The sequence below is a fragment of the Podarcis melisellensis genome, assembly GCF_964234715.1.
Source record: "Podarcis melisellensis genome assembly, chromosome: 18".
In the NCBI taxonomy this organism is placed as follows: Eukaryota; Metazoa; Chordata; class Lepidosauria; order Squamata; family Lacertidae; genus Podarcis; species Podarcis melisellensis.
The window spans coordinates 9,414,571-9,436,474 of NC_138536.1; the positions used below are offsets into that span (position 1 = coordinate 9,414,571).

Consider the following 21,904-nt stretch of genomic DNA (forward strand, 5'->3'; position numbering starts at 1 on the left):
CAACTGGGGAGGGGCGGTGAGGTACTGCAAGGGCACCCTCCTCTCGCCAAAACTCAGTGCCGAAAATCGTGGCGCTTTTCCAGTGAAGGCGGTGAAGGTCCTGTGTGAGTGTCTGGAGGTGGTTGGAGGATGGGTGGTGGCAAATAGATGGAGGTTGAATCCTGACAAGACAGAAGTACGGTTTTAGGGGGACAGGGGGCGAGCTGGTGTGGAGGACGCCATGGTCCTGAATGGGGTAACTGTGCCCCTGAAGGACCAGGTGCGCAGCCTGGGAGTCATTTTGGACTCACAGCTGTCCATGGAGGCACAGGTCAATTCTGTGTCCAGGGCAGCTGTTTATCAGCTCCATCTGGTACACAGGCTGAGATCCTTCCTGCCTGTGGACTGTCTCGCCAGAGTGGTGCATGCTCTGGTTATCTCCCGCTTGGACTACTGCAATGCGCTCTATGTGGGACTACCTTTGAAGGTGACCCGGAAACTACAACTAATCCAGAATGTGGCAGCTAGACTGGGGACTGGGAGTGGCTGCCGGGACCACATAACACCGGTCCTGAAAGACCTACATTGGCTCCCAGTACGTTTCCGAGCACAATTCAAAGTGTTGGTGCTGACCTTGAGAGCCCCAAACGGCCTCAGCCCAGTAGACCTGAAGGAGCATCTCCACCCCCATCGTTCAGCCCGGACACTGAGGTCCAGCTCCAAGGGCCTTCTGGCGGTTCCCTCAGTGCGAGAAGTGAAGTTACGGGGAACCAGGCAGAGGGCCTTCTCGGTAGTGGCGCCCACCCTGTGGAACACCCTCCCTTCAGATGTGAAGGAAATAAGCAGCTATCCTATTTTTAAAAGATATCTGAAGGCAGCCCTGTTTAGGGAAGTTTTTAATATTTAATGCTGTATTGTTTTTAACGCTTGATTGGGAACCGCCCAGAGTGGCTGGGGAAACTCAGCCAGATGGGTGGGGTATAAATAATACATTATTATTATTATTATTATTATTATTATTATTATTATTATTATTATTATTTCCAAAGGTGTCAGAAGCGGTGGGCAGGCAGGGAACTCGAGTTTCTGCCGCCCAATGTGATGCAGCTGCTTCACCCTGCCTCATCTGTGGGCCGGCTCTGGGTGCAGGGTTTCAGACAGGGGGTATCCTAGCCTTGCCTGGGGGTGCCTGGGAATGAGCCCGGGACACTCTTCAGGCAAAGCATTTGCTGCACCGCTCCAGCCCACCAATAAAGCAAGTTTCTAGTCCTCATCGTCCTGACCTAAAGGGCTGGTTGAAACAGAGATACAGGGCGCAGTGCCGTCGGGATTGACAGGGTCCTTCTCAGTCCTACCTGGAGACGCCCAGGATTTGAACCCGGAACTCCTGCTTGCCAAACAGGGGCTCTACCACCGAGATAAGTTGCTCTCCCTTCTAATGTTGCCCCTGGGCACTAGACCAAGTGATAGCTCGGTCGGCAGAGCTTGAGGCTCTCAGGGTCGTGCATTTGAGCCCTACATTGGCCAAAAGATTTCTGCATCACAGTGCGTTGGGCTAGATGACCCCTGAGGTTCCTTCCAACTCTACAATTCTATGATATAAGTGCTGACTAGCATGTATTTCTTTTTTTTAAAAAAAAAAAGATCAAGCTGCTTTTTTCTAATTTATCTTCAGCCGCAATTATTGCAGTCTTTTGCAATGCAATTTGAAAACATATTACACTTGGTATCTGCGTCTCAGGGAGCGAGAGAGAGGAGGAGGGAAGGGGACGAATGAACGATCTTTAAAACTAGGAGAACATGGAGGGAGGTTGGTAGGTGAAGCTTTCATACAGGCCTTCCTCATGTGTGTTTTCCCCCAATTGGGGTGCAGGATTTCCAGGTCAGGAGCATCCCAGACCCTGGGATTTCAGAGCCCAAACCTGGGACCAGCCCCTGGCGATGTCTCAGGCCCTGGAGACAGAATCATAGAACTTTAGGGTTGGATTTTGTGAATACATAAATCTGGCAAGACTCACAGCTTACATAAGGGGACAATCGGACCAGAAATTATTAAAAGAATGGGGTTGTGCTAAAGAGTATATGAAAAAACATTGTTCTGGAGTTAGTATATTGGTATGTAATGAATGATGCTTTACAGGGTTAAAGAATAAGAAAAATGGTGTAAAAAAGCACAAAGAGGGAAGTAATCTAATTAGACACAACAATACAGTAAGAGTAAATTTTTTGAGGTCTTAGAACAAAGGAAGGAAGTCAATTTGTGTTTATGTACGTAATGATATGGTTTTGTTCTGTAGATGTGTGCTTTTTTTGTTTTTGTTTAGTTTAGTTTTGTTTCCTTTGCTTCTTTTTCCCTTTTCTGTTTTTTTTCTATATGTTCCTGGGATTTTTGTCTGTATAGTATTATTCTGGATTCAATGTTTGTAATTTTTGTTATGATTCTGCATTGAAAATAAAAAAATCCCAAAAAAAAAAGAACTTTAGGGTTGGATGGGACGGGGAAGATCCACAACAAACAATCAGCGCAACAGTTTCTTTTCTTTTTTTCAATTTTTCTTTATTAGTTTTCTCAATATTATAAGCAAACAAACAAACACACAAGACAAACAAACAAACATAAATCATAGCCTTATTGGAAAATTACACTTATTAACTTTGTTAAGTGACTTCCTCGCTTCCCCTTGGTTGAATATCATTGCATGTCCTTTTAGCAGTTTTCCAAATCCCAATTCTTATGAAGTTTAACTTAAACATTAACATGCTTAAATCTTCACCTTATGGAATTAAACATATTAATTCATCACTTCACATAAATAAAATCCTAGGCCAATTAAGTATCTGCAAGCTGTCTTCAGTTAATTTAACTTAACAAATGTAACTAGATAATCATTAAATTTATTCCACTCCTCCTGATACTCCTCCTCCTTCTGGTCTTCTGGTTAGGTGGGCTAGCTCCGAAAAATCCATCATCTTCATCTGCCATTCTTCTATCGTTGGTAATTCTTGGGTTTTCCACTTTTTAGTGGAAAACAAACTGTTTCAAAAGGACTGGAGCAAATTTATATTATACAATGGTACCCCGCAAGACGAACGCCTCGGAAGACGAAAAACTCGCTAGACGAAGGAGTTTTTCGTTTTCTTAGCCGCTTCGCAAGACGCATTTCCCTATGGGCTTACTTCGCAAAATGAAGCTTGCCCCGCAAGCTCAGGGGATAGCGGGGAAGTGCAGCGCGTCTTCCCCTCTCTCCCCGGACCCCTTTTGAACCAAGGGGCGGCAGCGGGGAGAAGCGATTCTCCCCGCTGCCCCTTCCCTTGCTTTAAAACAGGTCCGGGGACAGAGGGGAAGGCGCGCACGCCTTCCCCTCTGTCCCTGGAGATTGCGGGGCTGGCAACGGGGAGAAGCAATCTTCTCCCCGCCGCCCCTTGCTTTAAACAGGTCCAGGGACAGAGGGGAAGGCGCGCGGCGCTTCCCCTCTGTCCCCGGACGGTCTCCATAGGAACGCATTGATTGATTTTCAATGCATTCCTATGGGAAACCATGCTTCGCAAGACGAAAAACTCGCAAGAAGAAAAAACTTGCGGAACGAATTAATTTCGTCTTGCGAGGCACCACTGTATACGAAAGAACATTGTAAACATCTGAAAACGTTTGTAGGTTTGAGTCGAAGTGCTTTGTAACGTGAACATAAGGAGCTGGTTTACATTGAAAGAGGGGAAATACAAAAAGGTAAAAAAGGTGGTCATAAAAATGCTAAGAATTAAGTAATTACGTCTGGAAGTCAGAAAGGGGGGGGCGGGGGGAGGTCGATCCTCAGTTTGAGCAATGCATGTGGTTATGGAATTATGTAATGGAACTGTGATTATGATAAAATTGAAAATTTAATAAAAATTATTATTTTTTAAAAAATAGAGTTGGAAGGGACCCTTAGGGTCATCTAGACCAACCCCCTGCAATGCAGGAATCTCTTGCCCAACTTGGGGTTCGAACCCACAACCCTGGGATTTAGAGCCTCGTGCTCTACCGACTGAGCTATCCCAGGGGAGGGGAGCGTACAGGTCCGTCCCCCAAGTTATCCTGCATTTCTGACAGCAAAGCGCTGGTTCCCTGAAGATGTTGGCTGTCCAATTATTTAGTTATTTGCTGAGAACACTGGCAGTGGGAGACCTTTCAAGCATTTCTGTCAACTTCTCCCTTTTCTTGCGAGGAATCCTATTCAGAATAAGGGAATTTCCCTTTAAAAGAGGAAAGCGTTGACAGCTATGCTTTCAAGCTGAAGAGCAATGTGGCTGATGTGCAGTCACAACTAGGTAGCCTTACACTGCAGAAGGCATGGCACAAAAGGAAAAGGGGAGAGGGAGGGAAAAGGAAAGGTATATATTTCTGTTAGGATGGTGACATTTCAGGCTGAAGAACTGAGATTTATTGGAGGGGAGGTCTGAGCAAGTTTAAGGAGTGTTTGAGGCCATTCTTGCACTGCAGGGAATTGCAGGGTGTGTCATTTACAGAAGATTGGAAGAATTATACGAACTATTTGAAGAGCAGCTCTCATCAACAAATTACGCTAGTAGGACTGCAAGAAGTTTTGTAAGGAGGAATGCATGAAATATTGCTAAGTAGAGAAAGAATAGACATATTGGTTAAGAGATTTAAATGTAATAGTGGAAGTAAGAAATGTATATTAAGTGAATAGATTGGAAAAAAATTCAGATGTGATTGATGGAAGTAAAAAAAAAATAGTATCAGATATGAAAATATGTTTAATGATTGTTGAAAATGATACGTTGCAAAAATCAATTAAAAAATTATATAAATAAATAAATAAAGAATACATGTGGCCCTCTGGACCTCCCCGCCTGGCCCTCAGAACATTCTCCAGGCCACACTCCTCACTGCCTTTGCTTCACACCCTCCTTGCGTGTTTTCGCCTGGCCAGGCAGGGTGCGTCCCTAAAATCTGACCCTGCCTCTCGCTCACCTGGTCTGAGAGGGCAGAGTTTGGGTGTAAGAAGTTCCTGTGCAATGCAAGCGTTGCTCCGCCCCTTTTTCCTTTTGCCCCGCCCACCACTGGGCTCCAGCACTGACTGGCAGCCGGCAGGAAGGTTTTCCTGGCACTGCCTGGGTATCGAATTGCAGAATTGGGAGGGGCCCTGAGGCTCACCTTGGTCCAACCCCCCTGCAATGCAGGAATCTAGGCTCTGTGTGTGCTCTAATCACTGAGCCGCACAGCCTCCCCCCAAGGAAGTTGACCTCTGCCCTCCCGGCGTGGGTGACTGAAACCCTCGGCCGCCTCCGCCGCTGACACCCCGCCCCTCTCGACTTGAAATCCCGCTTTTCCGGCAGACAACTAGGCTAGGCTGTCATGTCTAAACCTGTCTGAAGTATCACCCAGCGTGGAGGCGCCATGAGGGAGTGACTGAAGGCAGAAACTCTCTCTCTCTCAGGTCACCAACTCAAAATGCCCAAGAGTCATGGATCTGAAGCGCCGTTTTCTGGTTCTGCCAACGCCTCCGTTCCTCTCCGGATCCATCTTTCTTCCCCTCCTCCTCCTCGCTTGGAGACCTGCAATTTAGCAAGGAGCGACAGGGAACACAGAGGGGAAGATTTAGGACTGCTAAAAAACAGGGCTTCTTCAAAGCAGCGCCTAAGTCAAACTGCAGAACTCCCTCTCCCTTTTTTTAACCAAAAAAATATATATATTGTTTATGCCTATCAAGTTTATAAAGGTAAAGGGACCCCTGACCATTAGGTCCAGTCGTGGCCAACTCTGGGGTTGCGGCGCTCATCTCGCTTTATTGGCCGAGGAGCCGGCATACAGCTTCCGGGTCATGTGGCCAGCATGACTAAGCCGCTTCTGGCAAACCAGAGCAGCACACGGAAACGCCTTTTACCTTCCTGCCGGAGCAGTACCTATTTATCTACTTGTACTTTGACGTGCTTTCGAACTGCTAGGTGGGCAGGAGCAGGGACCGAGCGACGGGAGCTCACCCCGTCGCGGGGATTCGAACCGCCAAGCTTCTGATCGGCAAGCCCTAGGCTCTGTGGTTTAACCCACAACGCCACCTGTGATCAAGTTTATACATTTCACTAATTTCGCTATCATTTTAACATTTCAAAACTTGACTTCCTCCCCCCTTATTCTACGGCCCCTTAAATTTATTTTTAATATCTTCTGCGTATCCAAATTGACTTGATCATTTATGCATCTGCTTTAAATATATAGGCTACTCAAACTGCAGGTTATTACAATAATCCTGCCAATGTTCTTATCTGTTTACAGTTTATCTGCAAATATTCAATAAGCCATTTCCATTTTTTAAAAAAAGTTTATCTTGATTTCTTATTCTTCCGGTAAGTTTCGCCATTTCTGCATATTCCGTAAGTTTTTGCATGCATTCTTTCTTTGCTGGGAATTCTGCTTCGTTCCATTTTGGGGCGAGTAACATTCTTGCTGCTGTAGTTGCATTTAGTCGTACCCTATTTTGTGGCCATGATCCATTTTGGAGCCCTGGGCCGCTAGCCAAACAGCGGTTTGCACTTCTGTGCATGTGCAAAGTGCGATTTAGTGCTTCTGCACATGCGCGAGTGGCAAACCCGGAAATAACCCATTCCTGTACTTCCAGGTTTGCCGCAGACATTCGCCAGAATGGACACTAGACAAGGCCGATGTTCACGGAGGTATTACTGTACATGAATAAGTTTCTATACATTCTAGGTAGTTGTGTCCCTATAATTGCCAAAAGAAAAGATTCTGGGTGTGTGTTTTTTTACAAACGTTATTTTAAACATCCTATACCGTATTTTTCGCTCTATAAGACGCACCAGGCCACAAGACGCGCCTAGTTTTTGGAGGAGGAAAACAAGAAAAAAAATATTCTGAATCTCAGAAGCCAGAACAGCAAGAGGGATCACTGGGCAGTGAAAGCAGCAATCCCTCTTGCTGTTCTGGCTTCTGTGATAGCTGCGCAGCCTGCATTCGCTCCATAAGACGCACACACATTTCCCCTTACTTTTTAGGAGGGGAAAAGTGAATCTTGCAGAGCAAAAAATACGGTATATCATTTCCCGGTAAGCTTTAACTTTCCCACAAGACCACCCCTCCCAGAACTCCCTCCCTTACATTCTTATGGAACCTCCCAGTCCAGTAGCAGTCCATCTGGATCCTTAAGCCAGGGTTCAGCAAACATTTTTCAGCAGTGGGCCGGTCCACTGTCCCTCAGACCTTGTGGGGGGCCGGACTATATTTTGAAGGGGGGAAATGAACGAATTCCTATGCCCCACAAATAACCCAGAGATGCATTTTAAATAAAAGCACACATTCTACTCATGTGAAAACATGCTGATTCCTGGACCGTCTGTGGGCCGGATTTAGAAGGCCATTGGGCCAGATCCAGGCCCTGGGTCTCAGTTTGCCTACCCATGCCCTAAGCTCTGTCTGTCCACTGTGAGAACAGGATGCAGTGGTACCTCGGGTTAAGTACTTAATTCGTTCCGGAGGTCCGTTCTTAACCTGAAACTGTTCTTAACCTGAAGCACCAATTTAGCTAATGGGGCCTCCCGCGCTGCCGCACTGCTGGAGCACGATTTCTGTTCTTATCCTGAAGCAAAGTTCTTAGCCTGAAGCACTATTTCTGGGTTAGCGGAGTCTGTAACCTGAAGCGTATGTAACCCGAGGTACCACTGTAATGAACTGCTGGGCCATTGGTTTGAACCAGCATGTCCGATTCGAGCTAGTTAGCACATGCAGGGTTAAAAACATGAGAGCCAATGAGCCCAGTATCCTGACTTCCTCAGCATGGCCAAGCAGGTGTGCCGATGGTGATCATTTAGAAAGATGAGTTCAAGAAGTTAAAATAACAATAATATCCTGTCTCGGGTCAGCATTCGCATCCTCAGCTTTGGTGCCAAGTATGGTGTCACAGAATGTTTACGAACACTCAAATAGCTCTGGGAGAATCATCTGTTGGTCCGGAGGGATGTCACAAAATGCTGGAGAACATTCCAACAGCTCCGGAGGAAGTGTTGCTCACAGGATGCTGGCGATTAGCAAAATTGCAGGGATGAATTGGGAAAACATCCGGAATGCCGGCAAGGGGGAGGGGAAATGCCACCTGTCAGGAGCTCAGGAAAGCTTTCTGTCTGGGTTTGGGAAGGTGTACCTGTTTGTGCTCTCTTTCCACAGCTTACCTTTGGATATCTGCTAGCTGCTGTTATTTGCTCACGTTGAGAGATAAGAAAAACAACACCGTCCTTCTGAATGATGGTGCCATGCCAGGCAGTTCCTCAGCCTCCCAAAGCAAGCATCACCTGCGTGGTTTTTTTAAAAGAAAGGGAGAGATCGTCAGGCTGCATGCAAATGTCAATCAAATCAACGACTGCCAAGAGGGGAAGGGGATCAGATCAGACAGAGAGAAATTGCCGCCGCCTCATATTTATCTCCCCAGTGAAGAAAATAACAAGAATAACGGAATTTAAAAAATTAAGTAAATCATTATTGGCCCAGAAATGGAAACAAGAAGAATTACTGACGAAAGAAGAATGGCAGATGAAATTAATGGACTATGCAGAATTAGATAAGATGGCAGGAAGGATTCGAAACCTGCAGGACCAGAGATTCTCAGAGGACTGGAATAAATATGTGAACTATTTGAAAAGCAATTGTAATTAACAGATTACGCTAGTAGGATTACAAGAAGTTTTGTAAGGAGAAAAATATGAAATATTGCAAGGAAGATTATGAAGAGAGTTATTAGTCAAGATAATTAAAAGTAATAGTGAAATTAAGAAATGTAAATTAAGTGAAAAAGATTGGGAAAATTTCAGATGTGATTGATAGAAGTCAAAAAAATGTATAAAATATGAAATTGTGTTAAATGCTTGCTGAAAATGATAGGTTAAAAAAATTAATATATATATATATAAATAAGATAGTCTTTCCAGCTAAAATAAATAAATAAATTTAAGTGAATCAGCATGGGTATGATTCCCCAGCTGTGAAGAACCTCCATACTATTGCCTTGGCTGAAAGATTAAAAATAAATAAATACCTAGCAGCTGTCTCCCTATGGGAGACTCCTTCTCCGCCCCAGCTATTGACTGACATGCTGTGATGTCACAGAATGTTCACAAACATTCCAACGACAGGGAGGGAGGGAGGGAGGGAGGGAGGGAGGGAGGGAGGGAGGGAGGGAGGGAAGGGCGAGGTGTGGAATGTTCTCAGAGGTCAGGGGAGCCATGAAAAGATGTACAGGCAAGCTCATCGTTTGGCAGGTGCCAATCAATTGCTTGGGTAATTGTGAAAGCTCTGCGGACAGTTGTACGTTTTAAATGCACATTGTGTCTTGTGTTGCAAACCCCTGAATTTGTTTCCCTGGGGGGGGCAGGGAGCTGCGTGGGTTGCAGTGACTCCGCAACAGGTCACGCAAGCAGATAATCAATAGCAAGCGACCCGCCTCGCAGAGGATCACAACCAACAACTTCTCCAACGAAGGTCTTGCGCAAACGCAAGTTATAATCCGGACATGTTCTTGCAGGGGGGAAAGTCAACCCTCCTGATTAAAAAGCAGAGTTTGCTCCGCTGCCCCTTCTGGAATCGCAACGAGGTGACCTCTTTCCACCAGCAAAACACACACACACACCAAGCAGTTTGCTCAGAAAGCACACAGATAAATAAATTTTGCATATTAGCCAGGGCCATAAGAAAACCTACCACCCCCAAATCTGTGAGGCTGAGTCTTAAGTGAATTTTTATGGCCAACATTATCAACCCCCCAAGGATACCAACATGGAGGAGAGGCTGACTCCTTCTCCCGAACACTGCCAATTATCTGCCGGCGCATTAGGAAAAGGGGGCAGGAAGAAAAGCAGGGTCTTTATGCTGTTTTCTTTTGCATCGGGTGGAAAACCACCAGGATAGAGTCCCGTGCCCCGAATGTTTCCATCAATATTCATGGCTATGACATACAGGTCACCGCCTCTGCAAAGGAAAGCATTGTGGCATCTGGAATTAACACCCCTCTTTTGCATGTGGGTTAAACCACTGAGCCTAGGACTTGCCGATCAGAAGGTCGGTGGTTCGAATCCCCGCGACGGGGTGAGCTCCCGTTGCTCGGTCCCTGCTCCTGCCAACCTAGCAGTTCGATAGCACGTCAAAGTGCAAGTAGATAAATAGGTACCACTCCGGCGGGAAGGTAAACCGTGTTTCCGTGCGCTGCTCTGGTTCACCAGAAGCGGCTTAGTCCTGCTGGCCACATGACCCAGAAGCTGTATGCCGGCTCCCTCAGCCAATAAAGCGAGATGAGCGCCGCAACCCCAGAGTCGGTCACGACTAGACCTAATGGTCAGGGGTCCCTTTACCTTTGCGTGTGTAGGGGATCTTTCTCAGTTCCTCAAATGTGGGGCACACAGGGCTGCCCCCTCGAGGCCGAACCAGGAGCTGCCAAACACAGCAGCTTGGCCAACTGCTCGCCAGGGGCCACTGGCAGCTGATCAGCTGCCGGCGTCCCGTCAAGGTGGTGGTACCAGACAGGGCCGGCCCGCTCATGGGGGACGGTGTGGCAGTTGCCTCAGGCAGCAGACTGGGGGCAACCAGGAGGAGTGGCAGATAGGGCTCTCGTATCTACGGGACCGCCTCTCCTGGTCTGCCCCGCAGAGGACCTTAAGGTCCATGAATAATCATAGTTTAGAGGTCCCGGGCCCTAAGGAAGTCAGACTATCCTCCACCAGGGCCAGGGCCTTCTCAGTGATGGCTCCCACCTGGTAGAATGCTCTACCAGGACCCTGCAGAATTTAACTTCCTTCCACAGGGCCTGTGTTGTTGTTTAGTTGTTTAGTCATATCTGACTCTTTGTGACCCCCTGGACCAGAGCACGCCAGGCACTCCTGTCTTCCACTGCCTCCCGCAGTTTGGTCAAACTCATGTTGGTCGCTTTGAGAACACTGTCCCACCATCTCTTCCTCCGTCGTCCCCGTCTCCTTGTGCCCTCCATCTTTCCCAACATCAAGGTCTTTAACAGGGAGTCTTCTCTTCTCATGAGGTGGCCAAAGTCTTAGCCTCAGCTTCAGGATCTGTCCTTCCAGTGAGAACTCAGGGCTGAGTTCCTTCAGAATAGAGAGATTTGATTTTCTTGCAGTCCATGGGACTCTCAAGAGTCTCCTCCAGCACCAGAATTCAAAAGCATCCATTCTTCGGCCATCAGCCTTCTTTATGGTCCAGCTCTCACTTCCATACATCACTACTGGGAAAACCATAGCTTTAACTATATGGACCTTTGTTGGACAGAGCTATTCCGCCTGGCCGTTAATTTGAATTCAGCCTGATCTCCTATTTCCCTTCTCTTCCCTCCCCCTCCCCTTTTATGAAGATCACCCGCTCTGAGACCCCACAGCTAATTCTCCCCTGGCCTCCTCGCTGGCCCAAGTAGGACCAATTCAGCCAGCTAACCCTGGGGATTATCTAATGCTTATTTCCCCTAAATTGATTTCTGAATTTTGAATTTTAGAGTTATTCATCTTTTCTATACTGTATTTTATGCTGCTTTTACAATTAAGTGTTTTAAATTTATTGTTAGCCACCCTGAGCCCGGTTTTTGAACCGGGAAGGGCGGGGTATAAATAAAAAATTATTATTATTATTATTATTATTATTATTATTATTATTATTATTATGGACCCCAAAGAGAGAACCACTAAGTGCAGGAGACAAGGGATGCTCGCCACTGCCTTCTTCCCCCAACACCTTCAGTGCATCCAGTCAACTTGGATGGAGGCGGTGGTTAGGATCAGAAGGTTGGAGGTTCGAACCCACCCCGGAGCAGATGGGCAGAATTCCTGCATTGCAGGGGGTTCGGCTAGATGACCCCTGGGTTCCCTTCCAACCTAACAATTATATGATTCTGTGAAATGAGGAGAGGGAGAACAGTGTTTCTTTATCTTCTTCTTTGGCAATCCCTCGTAGCCGAGCAAGATTGTCTTCCATAAACACGGTTTTAACAGTGAGTCCATACGTGACTGTGGAGGCCAATTCTGGATCCCCACATCCTTCCACAGTAGGGACATTGGTTTCCAGGCGGGAGTTGATCACTGTCTGGATTTGCCAAGCGTGCCTTCCTCTTAGAACGTTTCTCCCTTGCGTCCTGAGTTCGAGTGTCTTCAAAGCCCAGGACACCTTTGGCAAAGGCTGCTCTCCAATTAGAGCGCTCACAGGCCAGTGTTTCCCAGTTGTCAGTGTTTATACTACATTTTTAAAGATTTGCCTGGAGAGAGCCTTTAAGCCTCTTTTGTTGACCACCAGCATCACACTTTCCATTTTAAAGTTCGGAATAGAGGAGTTGCTTTGGAAGACGATAATCAGGCATCCACACAACATGACCAGTCCAACGAAGTTGATGTTGAAGAATCATCGCTTTGACACTGGTGATCTTTGCTTCTTCCAGTACACTGGCATTAGTTCACCTGTCTTCCCAAGTGATGTGTACATTTTTTCGGAGGCACCGTTGATGGAATCTTCCGAGGAGATGGAGATGGCGTTTATAAGCGGTCCATGTTTCACGTGCATACAGTAAGTTTGGTATTACAATAGAGAACAGTGCAGGCCATTTTGAGCCACTTGGAGTGCTTTATATACATTATTTACACAATGGGCTGCACGTGATTGGCTAATTCCGTAATTCTCCTGTAGGCCAATCAGGTTGTGGATTCACTTCCATCTGGAGCTGGATTGGGTGGCTCCTGCAGACCAATCATACTGCTGCATTGTTCTAGGACCAATCAGACTGCTGCATTCTGGATCCTGTTGTTCTAGGACCAATCAGACTGCTGCATTTTGGATCCTGTTGTTCTAGGACCAATCAGACTGCTGCATTTTGGATCCTATTCAACTCAGTACATAACATGGAGCAAAAGAGGGACATGGATATATTTGCAGCAAAAGCAAATAAGCCGTCGCCAAAGTACATCTGCCAGTCTGTTGGTCTTGCTCTTGGTCTTGCTCTTTCTCAAAAAAGGAAGATTAGCAGTGACAAGATCCACTGAAGGCACAAACAGGTCACCCTGGAAAAACAGGCTTTGCTTGTGTACACAACGTGTCTCAGTCCTGACTCAGGAGAGGTGCAGCACATGACCGGCGACCATAATTATTGTTTATCCAGACGCCTGCCCAGTGATCACACTCAAAGATCCACGGAGGGGACAGAGCAAAGATTATTATTATGATACATTAAAGGTAAAGGGACCCCTGACCATTAGGTCCAGTCGTGGCCAACTCTGGGGTTGCAGCGCTCATCTTGCTTTATTGGCCGAGGGAGCCGGCGTACAGCTTCCGGGTCATGTGGCCAGCAGGACTAAGCCGCTTCTGGCAAACCAGAGCAGCGCACGGAAACGCCGTTTACCTTCCCGCCGGAGCGGTACCTATTTATCTACTTGCACTTTGAGGTGCTTTCGAACTGCTAGGTTAGCAGGAGCAGGGACCGAGCAACGGGAGCTCACCCCGTCGCGGGGATTCGAACCGCCGACCTTCTGATCGGCAAGTCCTAGGCTCTGTGGTTTAACCCACAGCGCCACCCGCGTCCCTTTATGATATATTATGTATTATATTAATATATTGTTTTAAGTAGTAGTAGTAGTAGATATGACTATTTATACCGTGTCTTTTTCCCTGATGGGACCCAATGCAGCTTCCAGATAGGTAGAGCACAAGACTATCAGTCTCAAGGTTGTGGGTTCGAGACCCACATCGGGCAAAAGGTATCCTTCCGACGCTACAATTCTATGAAAACATAGGAAAACCAACCCTTGCAATACCATGAAACATGAATACGATTAAAACTATGCACATCACTTTGCTGGCAGTGTTTGCCGATGGATCTGGTTGGCCGCTGTAGAAGCGAGGAGGCGGATTGGAACGGCCTTTGGTCTGATCCACCGGAGCTCCTTCTTACGTTGCTCTTTTTAAAGGAAGATTGGGCATACGAAGAGCCCAAAGGGGTCGTTGCAGGGGGCTGGACTAGATGACCACCAGGGTCCCTTCCAAGTCTAGAATTCTGTAATCCCAGTCCTCCTCCAATAGCGGCCAGCCAAATGCAAGCAGGACCCGAGTGCAAGAATGTTCTCCCTTCCTGTGGTTTCCACCAATGGGTATTCTATAGAATCGTAGAATTGTTGAGTTGGTGTGATGGCCTGAGACTCGGAACCAGAGGAGACTCAATCCGCACCAGATCCTTTGCCCCAGGCATCATCTGAACCAAGTATGGGGCCTGATCCTGAAGAGTCCCAGTCTGCACAGGTTCCCCTGCAACAAGCACCAGCTGGGCCGAGTCTGGGGCCTGAGCCTGCCCTGGCTCCAGATGTGGGGATGACCTCGTTGCCCTCAGCTGGGCCATCACTTACAGCTGCTCCACTACCGGTTGGGTCAGGGGAGGCTGAGCCGGCCCCTGGGTCTAGTAACCCACCGACGTCTCCCAAGCTGCAGAGACTAAGGTCTGAGAGATGGAGAGACCTAAGTACTTGCAGGAGGAGTGCTCGGCTTTGGGCAAAACAGGGAGGTGAGTCGGTGGGGGATCAGGACCGGCCACTACCCCGACAGAGATAAAAGGCTGCCGGACCCCGCCCCAGGTTGCGGGAGCAACGTTGCTGTTTGCTAGATCCTGCCTGAGATCCTGTACCTGTCCTTGCCTGGTTTCCTGCCTTGACCCTGTCAGACTGACTCCTAGCGGAACCTTCAGATTCTGGACCAGTCCTTACCCCCGGGCCCACCACAGTTGGAAAGGGACCCCAGGGGTCATCTAGTCCATGCAGGTCCCCCCCCCCATATCAATCCATGCTGGGCCCTGCTTAGCTCTGCAAACGCGTTTGGCAGTTATCCTTCTGTGTGCCACTCATGCACACCTATTAACCGGTACACACACAAGAGGCAGAATCCACCCACCAGGTAGACATGTAACTACCGCTTGGTGTGCTGGGTGAACTCCAGTCCTTGGTGCAGCATGAATCTGTGACCTGAGCTTTAGAAGCTGGGGCACGCTACTCAGCAGAGTAAACGCTGTGCAAACGAAAGTGGCAGGAGAGGCTGTGTGAGCATAATTACAAGCAGTTTATTCAGCGTAGTAAAGGTAAAGGGACCCTTGACCATTAGGTCCAGTCGTGGCCGACTCTGGGGTTGCGGCGCTCATCTTGCTTTACTGGCCGAGGGAGCCTGCGTACAGCTTCCGGGTCATGTGGCCAGCAGGACTAAGCCGCTTCTGGCGAACCAGAGCAGCGCACGGAAACACCATTTACCTTCCCGCCGGAGCGGTACCTATGTATCTACTTGCACATTGGCGAGCTTTCAAACTGCTAGGTTGGCAGGAGCTGGGACCGAGCAACAGGAGCTTACCCTGTCGCAGAGATTCGAACCGCTGACCTTCTGATTGGCAAGTCCTAGGCTCTGTGGTTTAACCCACAGCGCCACCCATGTCCCTTGCTTATTCAGTGTACAGCAGGACAAAAGGAAACATGTCTGACCTCCTTCGTGTCCAAAGCAAAACGGCAAAAGCTGTACCCAAATGGAGGTTCCCAGCAAACTGTGCTGGAATGTAAACAGGCACATGACACAACTATCATGCCTGTTCCTTAAGGTGGAATGGAATATCCTAACAGTAACTTCTTGAGATCTGGAAGGAGCTAAACTCTGAAGGACAACAAGGCAAAGACTGGGGGTCTGTAAATGGGTGGGGCAGTGGGGTAGGAATATAAGAAACTGCCTTATACCCCTGGCCAGACCACCGGTCCCTCTCACCCAGGAATCACAGAATCTTAGAACTGTAGAGTTGGGAGGATCATCTAGTGCCAGGCATGGCCAAACATGGCCCTCCAGCTGTTTGGGGACTACAGTTCCCATCATCCCTGACCACTGGTCCTGTTAGCTAGGGATGATGGGAGTTGTAGTCCCAAAACACCTGGAGGTGTTTGCCTATGCCTTGGCTAGACCTCCAGGTCTGCCCTGAAGCCTCCAGGTTTTCTTGGCAGGTGGAGGGCCTGAGTTTTCAGGCGGGTGAAGGAGCCTCTGGAGGTAAAAAGAAAAATAAGCAACAAGCATGACTGTTGAAAGCTTCAGCCTGGCCGAAGCGGTCTGCAAATTCTCACGTAGACCCTTGGGGTGGGGGTCTTCCTTCTTCTGCCCCCCTCTCCTAATTGATCTCCACCTCCAGGGTTTGCCTCTGTGCCATCCCATGGCAAAGATAGCCCATGAGCTTGCATGCCCTCCAACATTTCTCTGATGAAGGCCTAGGACTCCCTTTCCCACCCCCTCCGACATTTCTCCAATGAAAATAGGGGTGTCCTGTTGAGGGAAAGCAGGGCAGTCCGGGATCAAATCAGAAACCTAGGTGGCTTCTGTTATTCCCGGACCGTCCCTGAAAAATGGGGACATTTGGAGAGTCTCATCTTGCCCCTGGTGATATGACCGTGGTAGCCCTTGGAGACGGAGGTTAATTGGGTAGTTGGGTAGTAGCAAAGGGCAGGACCCCCCCCCCAATTTCTCATATATATAGCCCAACCCCCCCGCAATGCAGCTGTCCCAAGCGGGTATCGAACCTGCAACCTTGGTGTTCATTGGCAGCACGCTCTAACCAACTGGCTTACCTGGAGATGACAGGGCTTGAACCTGGGACCTTCTGAGTACAAGGCAGATGTCCTACCATTCATCTATGGCCTTTCCCCTAAAAATAGAAAGAGAGATGCTAGTCCTCAAGGTTCCGGATCAGGGGCTGATTTAAACAGAAACACAGGAAGCTGCCCCAAGAATGGGTCACCGGTTGTCCTCCAGAGGCTGCTGGCCTCCAAAGCCTATCAGGCTCAGCCAACATGGCCAGCGGCGGCGGACAATAGGAACTGTAGCTTAAGAGGACATACCCAACACATGGCAGAACTCCCCCTCCCAAGTCACAGGTGACCCTGCGATCCTAACCGCATCTACTCAGAAGTAAGACCTGGTGACAATTTTTGATGGAGCTTACTCCGAAGGTAAACAGGGTTAGGTTTACAGTGTGGGTACGCGTCCTTTTTATTATCATTATTGTTTTTATTTTTAAATTAAAGATTTTCTCGTTTTGCAGAAGTATATGTAATGTCTCTCGCATTTTTCCGATCTAACCTTTTTACAAATCAGTTTCATTTGTTGAGACATTAGGAAGAAAAGGGGGGGAGGGGGGGAGATGGGGTGGGGTGGCAATGTTTCTATTTTGCTTAATGTATGTAGGGTTTGGTGTCAGCGTTACTTGTGCCGGTTTTCTGCTTTTCACTTGTGTTCCTTTGGTGGTGAGAGAGGTTGGGGTTGGCCATGGGTGTAGTTGTTTGTGATTGGCTGTGGTGATCTTTGTTTTCGTGTGTGAGTGGGTGTTTTGGATCAGGTTAGCCATATTGATTTGTATGATGTTGGTGGATTTTTGTCATTGTCTTGTTGGGCTGTGTATGTGATAAAGGAGAGCCATGCCAGGGTAAAGGTGTCTTCTTCTGTTTGTCCCCATGTCAGTTTCAGTTTATTGGTTAATTTTTCTAGTAGGGCTGTTTCCCATACTATTTGGTACCATTGGTCCATGCTTAGTCCTGACAGGTCTTTCCAATGTCTGGTTATGGCGTTTCTGGCTGCTGAAAGTAGGTGGGTTATGAGTTTTTTGTGGTGTAAATGGGCATTATTGTCTTGGAAGATGGACTATATGGGATTGGCAGAAATGACTGGCAGAATCCGAGACCAGGGAGAAGAGTCGGCGGAAGAAGATTGGAAGAAATTCAAAGACTATTTACAGAAATATTGCAAAATCAATGAATGTTAGAACGATGTCGGATAGAAATTAAGTGGTTTCCAGCTGTAATGTTTAAGAGAATATGGAAAAAAGGTTTAGAAGTAGGTTAAAGCTTATTGATAAGGATTTGCTGAACTAACAATTTGAATTGGAATACAAAAAAAGGGAGGTATGAGGAAGTCTGGGAAATAAGTTAAAGGAAAATAAGTTATGGAAAATTTGTGTGTTTTTAATTATCTTTTTAAAAAAAAACTTGCGTAGTTATTTTACATATTTCTTGTGTGGTGTTGTCCAGAATAGTTGGATTTTGGGGCACTCCCACCACATGTGGAGCTATGTGCCTGTGGAGGTGCACCCTCTCCAGCATTTTGGTGAGGTTCCTGGGCGTATTAGCGCTAGTTTCCTTGGTGTTAGGTACCACCTGTAGGTGAGTTTCAGAGTGAGTTTTCTTTTCGTTGATATGGATTTAAAGGGGGGTTTAGACCACATTCTGGCCCATTGAGTGGGGTTAATCTCATAGCCTATGTCATTCTCCCATTGTTTTTTGATTGAATTTGTATACCGCCCTATACCCATAGATCTCAGAACGGTTCACGTCATAAAAATTGCAATTTTCCTGATTATAATGCTGGCGTTTCATGTTGTGCAGCTGTGGCTTTGGGGGCCGATATGCCAGCATGCCAAGCTAAATTTCGTCTACACAACAGGAATGCCATCGGACCACGTCGCCATTATCCCACCCTCTTGGCCCATGTGTCCTTCCTTTGCCCCACGGGTCTGCCACAGAAACAGCGAGAAAGAACCATAGACCAGTAAGGTACCCCTGACCATTAGGTCCACTGGTGGCCGACTCTGGGGTTGTGGCGCTCATCTCGCTTTATTGGCCGAGGGAGCCGGCATACAGCTTCCGGGTCATATGGCCAGCATGACTAAGCCGCTTCTGGCGAACCAGAGCAGCGCACAGAAACGCTGTTTACCTTCCCGCTGGAGTGGTACCTATTTATCTACTTGCATTCCGATGTGCTTTCAAACTGCTAGATTGGCAGGAGCAGGGACCGAGCAACGGGAGCTCACCCCGTTGCGGGGATTTGAACCGCCAACCTTCTGATCGGCAAGCCCTAGGCTCTGTGGTTTAGACCACAGCGCCACCCACGTCCCCGTATAGGCCAGTATATTGCCCCAAATTTCACCACTTTGCCCCTGCAATTTTCCACATTAAAGGTGCTGAAAGGAGTTGTGGTATTTTTTTCTGGGATCAGGTAACACAGAAATGAGCTCAAATCATGGGCTGTATTCCTTTAGTTTCCCCAGAAGTGACTTCTACATCGTACAAACACATCGACCGTAACGCAGAAATCAACAGTTAGGAAAATGCCGGGGAAATGAAATGAACGGCCATGTGAAGGCAGCCTGAATCCCATTTACCTGTGAGCAAGGTTCATTGAACTCAACAGGACCTACTTCTGAGAAGACATGGTTAGGACTGTGCAGGTTAATGTGGATTTATCCAACCAGTTTCTACCCAGGCAGGGTCTAGCCATTGAAAGGAATGGATCTAAACCAGCAGTGCCCAGTCATTCCGATGGGTCTACTCCAAGCAGGACTTACTGTTAGCAAGAAATCCAGTGGTGTGGTGTGGCTATTCTAAGGTTTTGATCAGAGAGCTAGAAGTTTTTGTCCAGATCTAAGCATAGTGATCCATTCTGGTTTCCAAGGATACCTCTAGGACTCCAGGTTTAGTGGCTATGGCACATTCAAAGGCACCCTTCATTTAGTAACTAGAGAAGCTATCATCATCCTCACATGTGGTGTGATTGCATTATTGGGAGGTATATGCACATGAAAGGTAAAGGGACCCCTGACCATTAGGTCCAGTCGTGGCCGACTCTGGGGTTGTGGTGCTCATCTCGCTTTATTGGCTGAGGGAGCCAGCATACAGCTTCCAGGTCATGTGGCCAGCATGACCAAGCCGCTTCTGGCGAACGAGAGCAGCGCACAGAAACGCCGTTTACCTTCTTGCCGGAGTGGTACCTATTTATCTACTTGCACTTTGATGTGCTTTTGAACTGCTAGGTTGGCAGGAGCAGGGACCGAACAACGGGAGCTCACCCCGTCACGGGGATTCAAACCGCCGACCTTCTGATCGGCAAGCCCTAGGCTCTGTGGTTTAACCCACAGGCTTAGTCCTGCTGGCCACATGACCCGGAGGCTGTACGCCAGCTCCCTCGGCCAGTAAAGCGAGATGAGCGCCGCAACCCCAGTGTCGGCCACGCCTGGACCTAATGGTCAGGGGTCCCTTTACCTTTTTACTGCATATCCATCCATTCTCCAGTTTCTATATCCAACCATATTATCCTTGGTCATTTTTACACTACAAGTGAAAACAAAACCCTGCTTTTGTTTCCATCTGCTTACAGCGGTCTCCTAAATAACTTATAAATTACAGTGGTACCTCGGGTCACATACGCTTCAGGTTACAGACTCCGCTAACCCAGAAATAGTGCTTCAGGTTAAGAACTTTGCTTCAGGATGAGAACAGAAATCATGCTCCGGTGGTACGGCAGCAGCATTAGCTAAAGTGGTGCTTCAGGTTAAGAACAGTTTCAGGTTAAGAACGGACCTCCAGAACGAATTAAGTACTTAATCTGAGGTATCACTGTATTCCCATCCTTTTATCAAGTTTTTGTCCTCTTGGTTTCTGAGTTTTCCCGTCGGCTTTGCCATCTCGGCATAGTCTGTCAGCTTGGTTTGCCATGGGCAGGGGTCCCTCTCACTCTTAAGGTAAAGGTAAATGGACCCCTGACCATTAGGTCCAGTCGTGGCCGACTCTGGGGTTGCGGCGCTCATCTCGCTTTACTGGCCGAGGGAGCCGGTGTGCAGCTTCTCAGTCTTACTCGGGGGTTAAAACCGCGAACCTTCATCTCCAACCGGGAACAGCCTTTCTCAACCTGTGGGTCCCCAGATGTTGTTGAACTACAACTCCCATCACCCCTAGCTAGCAAGGCTCAGGGATGATGGGAGTTGTAGTCCAACAACATCTGGGGACCCACAGGTAGAGAACTGCTGTCCTAAGAGCAGGTGCTCTCCCACTGAACTACATCTCAGCCCAAGAGACATCAGCTGCGATTTCCTTACATTGCCGGGGGTTGGTCTGGATGACCTTTGGGGGTCCCTTCCAACTCTAGAGCTCCCCAAACAAACCCAAACTTGCGCGAACTTCCTAAGCATCTGGCTAAGCTTGGCTGAGGAGCGATGCCCAGGGAACCCACCTCTTGTCGCTGATGAGCAGGAGGACGGACCCGTTCTGGATCTTGGCCTCCTTCACCGTCTCGTGCTCCTCAATCACCCGGGCGTTGTAGAAGAAGGTCTTCTTCCACGAGGTCACCCCTTCCCGCACCAGGTGGGCCCTCAGGTCCATCATGGTGTCGGTGGGCCTCACGGTCAGAGGCAGCAGGAGGTCTTCGTCAGCCAGGTGGACCTTGATGTGGTATTTCTTCCACCGGGACAGGCTCCTCCGCAGGGTCTCCATCCCCTCCAGCTCGGCGAGAGATTCAGGCGAGAGAGAGGCCAGCGAAAGCATGAAGCCGAGAGCAGGGAGACCAGGAACTCCCAGGGAGGTTTCGGAAAGGGAACGCCAGCCTGCCAAGCTGGACAAACCGGTCCCGGCCCGAGCCCGTCGGGTGGCATGTTTCGCATTCCAGGCAAGATCTCGCCCTGTCTCCCGTCCCAAGGAGTGCAGAGGCAGAGATCAGGGGCTTGGCGTGCGTCACGATATGGGAAGGCCTATCACCGCCACTTATTTCATAGAATCGCAGCATCGCAGAACGGGAAGGGACCACAAGGGCTATCCAGCCCACCCCCCTGAAAAGCAAAGGTTTTTCTTTCTTTTTTCACAATAATATTTATTATTTTCCATGCATAAACATAGCAAAAGAAAAGATTGACAATAATAAAGGGGAAAGAAAGAAAAAGAAAGAAGAATATAGAACATAAAATAGAACAAAGCATCACTACAATAACACTTAATTAATTACTCAAAATCCATCTTCATAAACATATTACTTGACTTCCTCAAATCTCTTCCATCTGAATTTCTTAGTAATTCTTAGTAATTGGAAAGCAGTTTCCAATATCATTATTTCATAAAACCA

The 21,904-nt window shown here is 47.9% G+C and overlaps 1 protein-coding gene across 1 annotated transcript; it reads right to left on the reverse strand.

Moving 5' to 3' along the window:
* Positions 1-4,721: 4,721 nt before the first annotated feature.
* On the reverse strand, positions 4,722-21,678 carry TINCR (TINCR ubiquitin domain containing). The gene is made up of 4 exons (XM_081895974.1): positions 21,023-21,678; positions 16,594-16,670; positions 8,164-8,283; positions 4,722-5,538 (listed from the first exon to the last, which is right to left on the reverse strand). Exons 1-2 carry the CDS (start codon positions 21,331-21,333, stop codon positions 16,646-16,648), a joined length of 336 nt encoding a protein of 111 aa, XP_081752100.1. The 5' UTR covers positions 21,334-21,678; the 3' UTR covers positions 4,722-5,538; positions 8,164-8,283; positions 16,594-16,645.
* Between the last annotated feature and the right edge of the window lie 226 nt (positions 21,679-21,904).

Bases quoted from the DNA above. Each gene is read 5' to 3' on its own strand.
- TINCR (XM_081895974.1), bottom strand. From the start codon at position 21,333: ATGCTTTCGCTGGCCTCTCTCTCGCCTGAATCTCTCGCCGAGCTGGAG. The intron at 16,671-21,022 runs GTGGGTTCCCTG...TTCTATTTTTAG, and splicing joins CTGCTCATCAGCGACAAGAG to GGGAAAGGCCATAGATGAAT.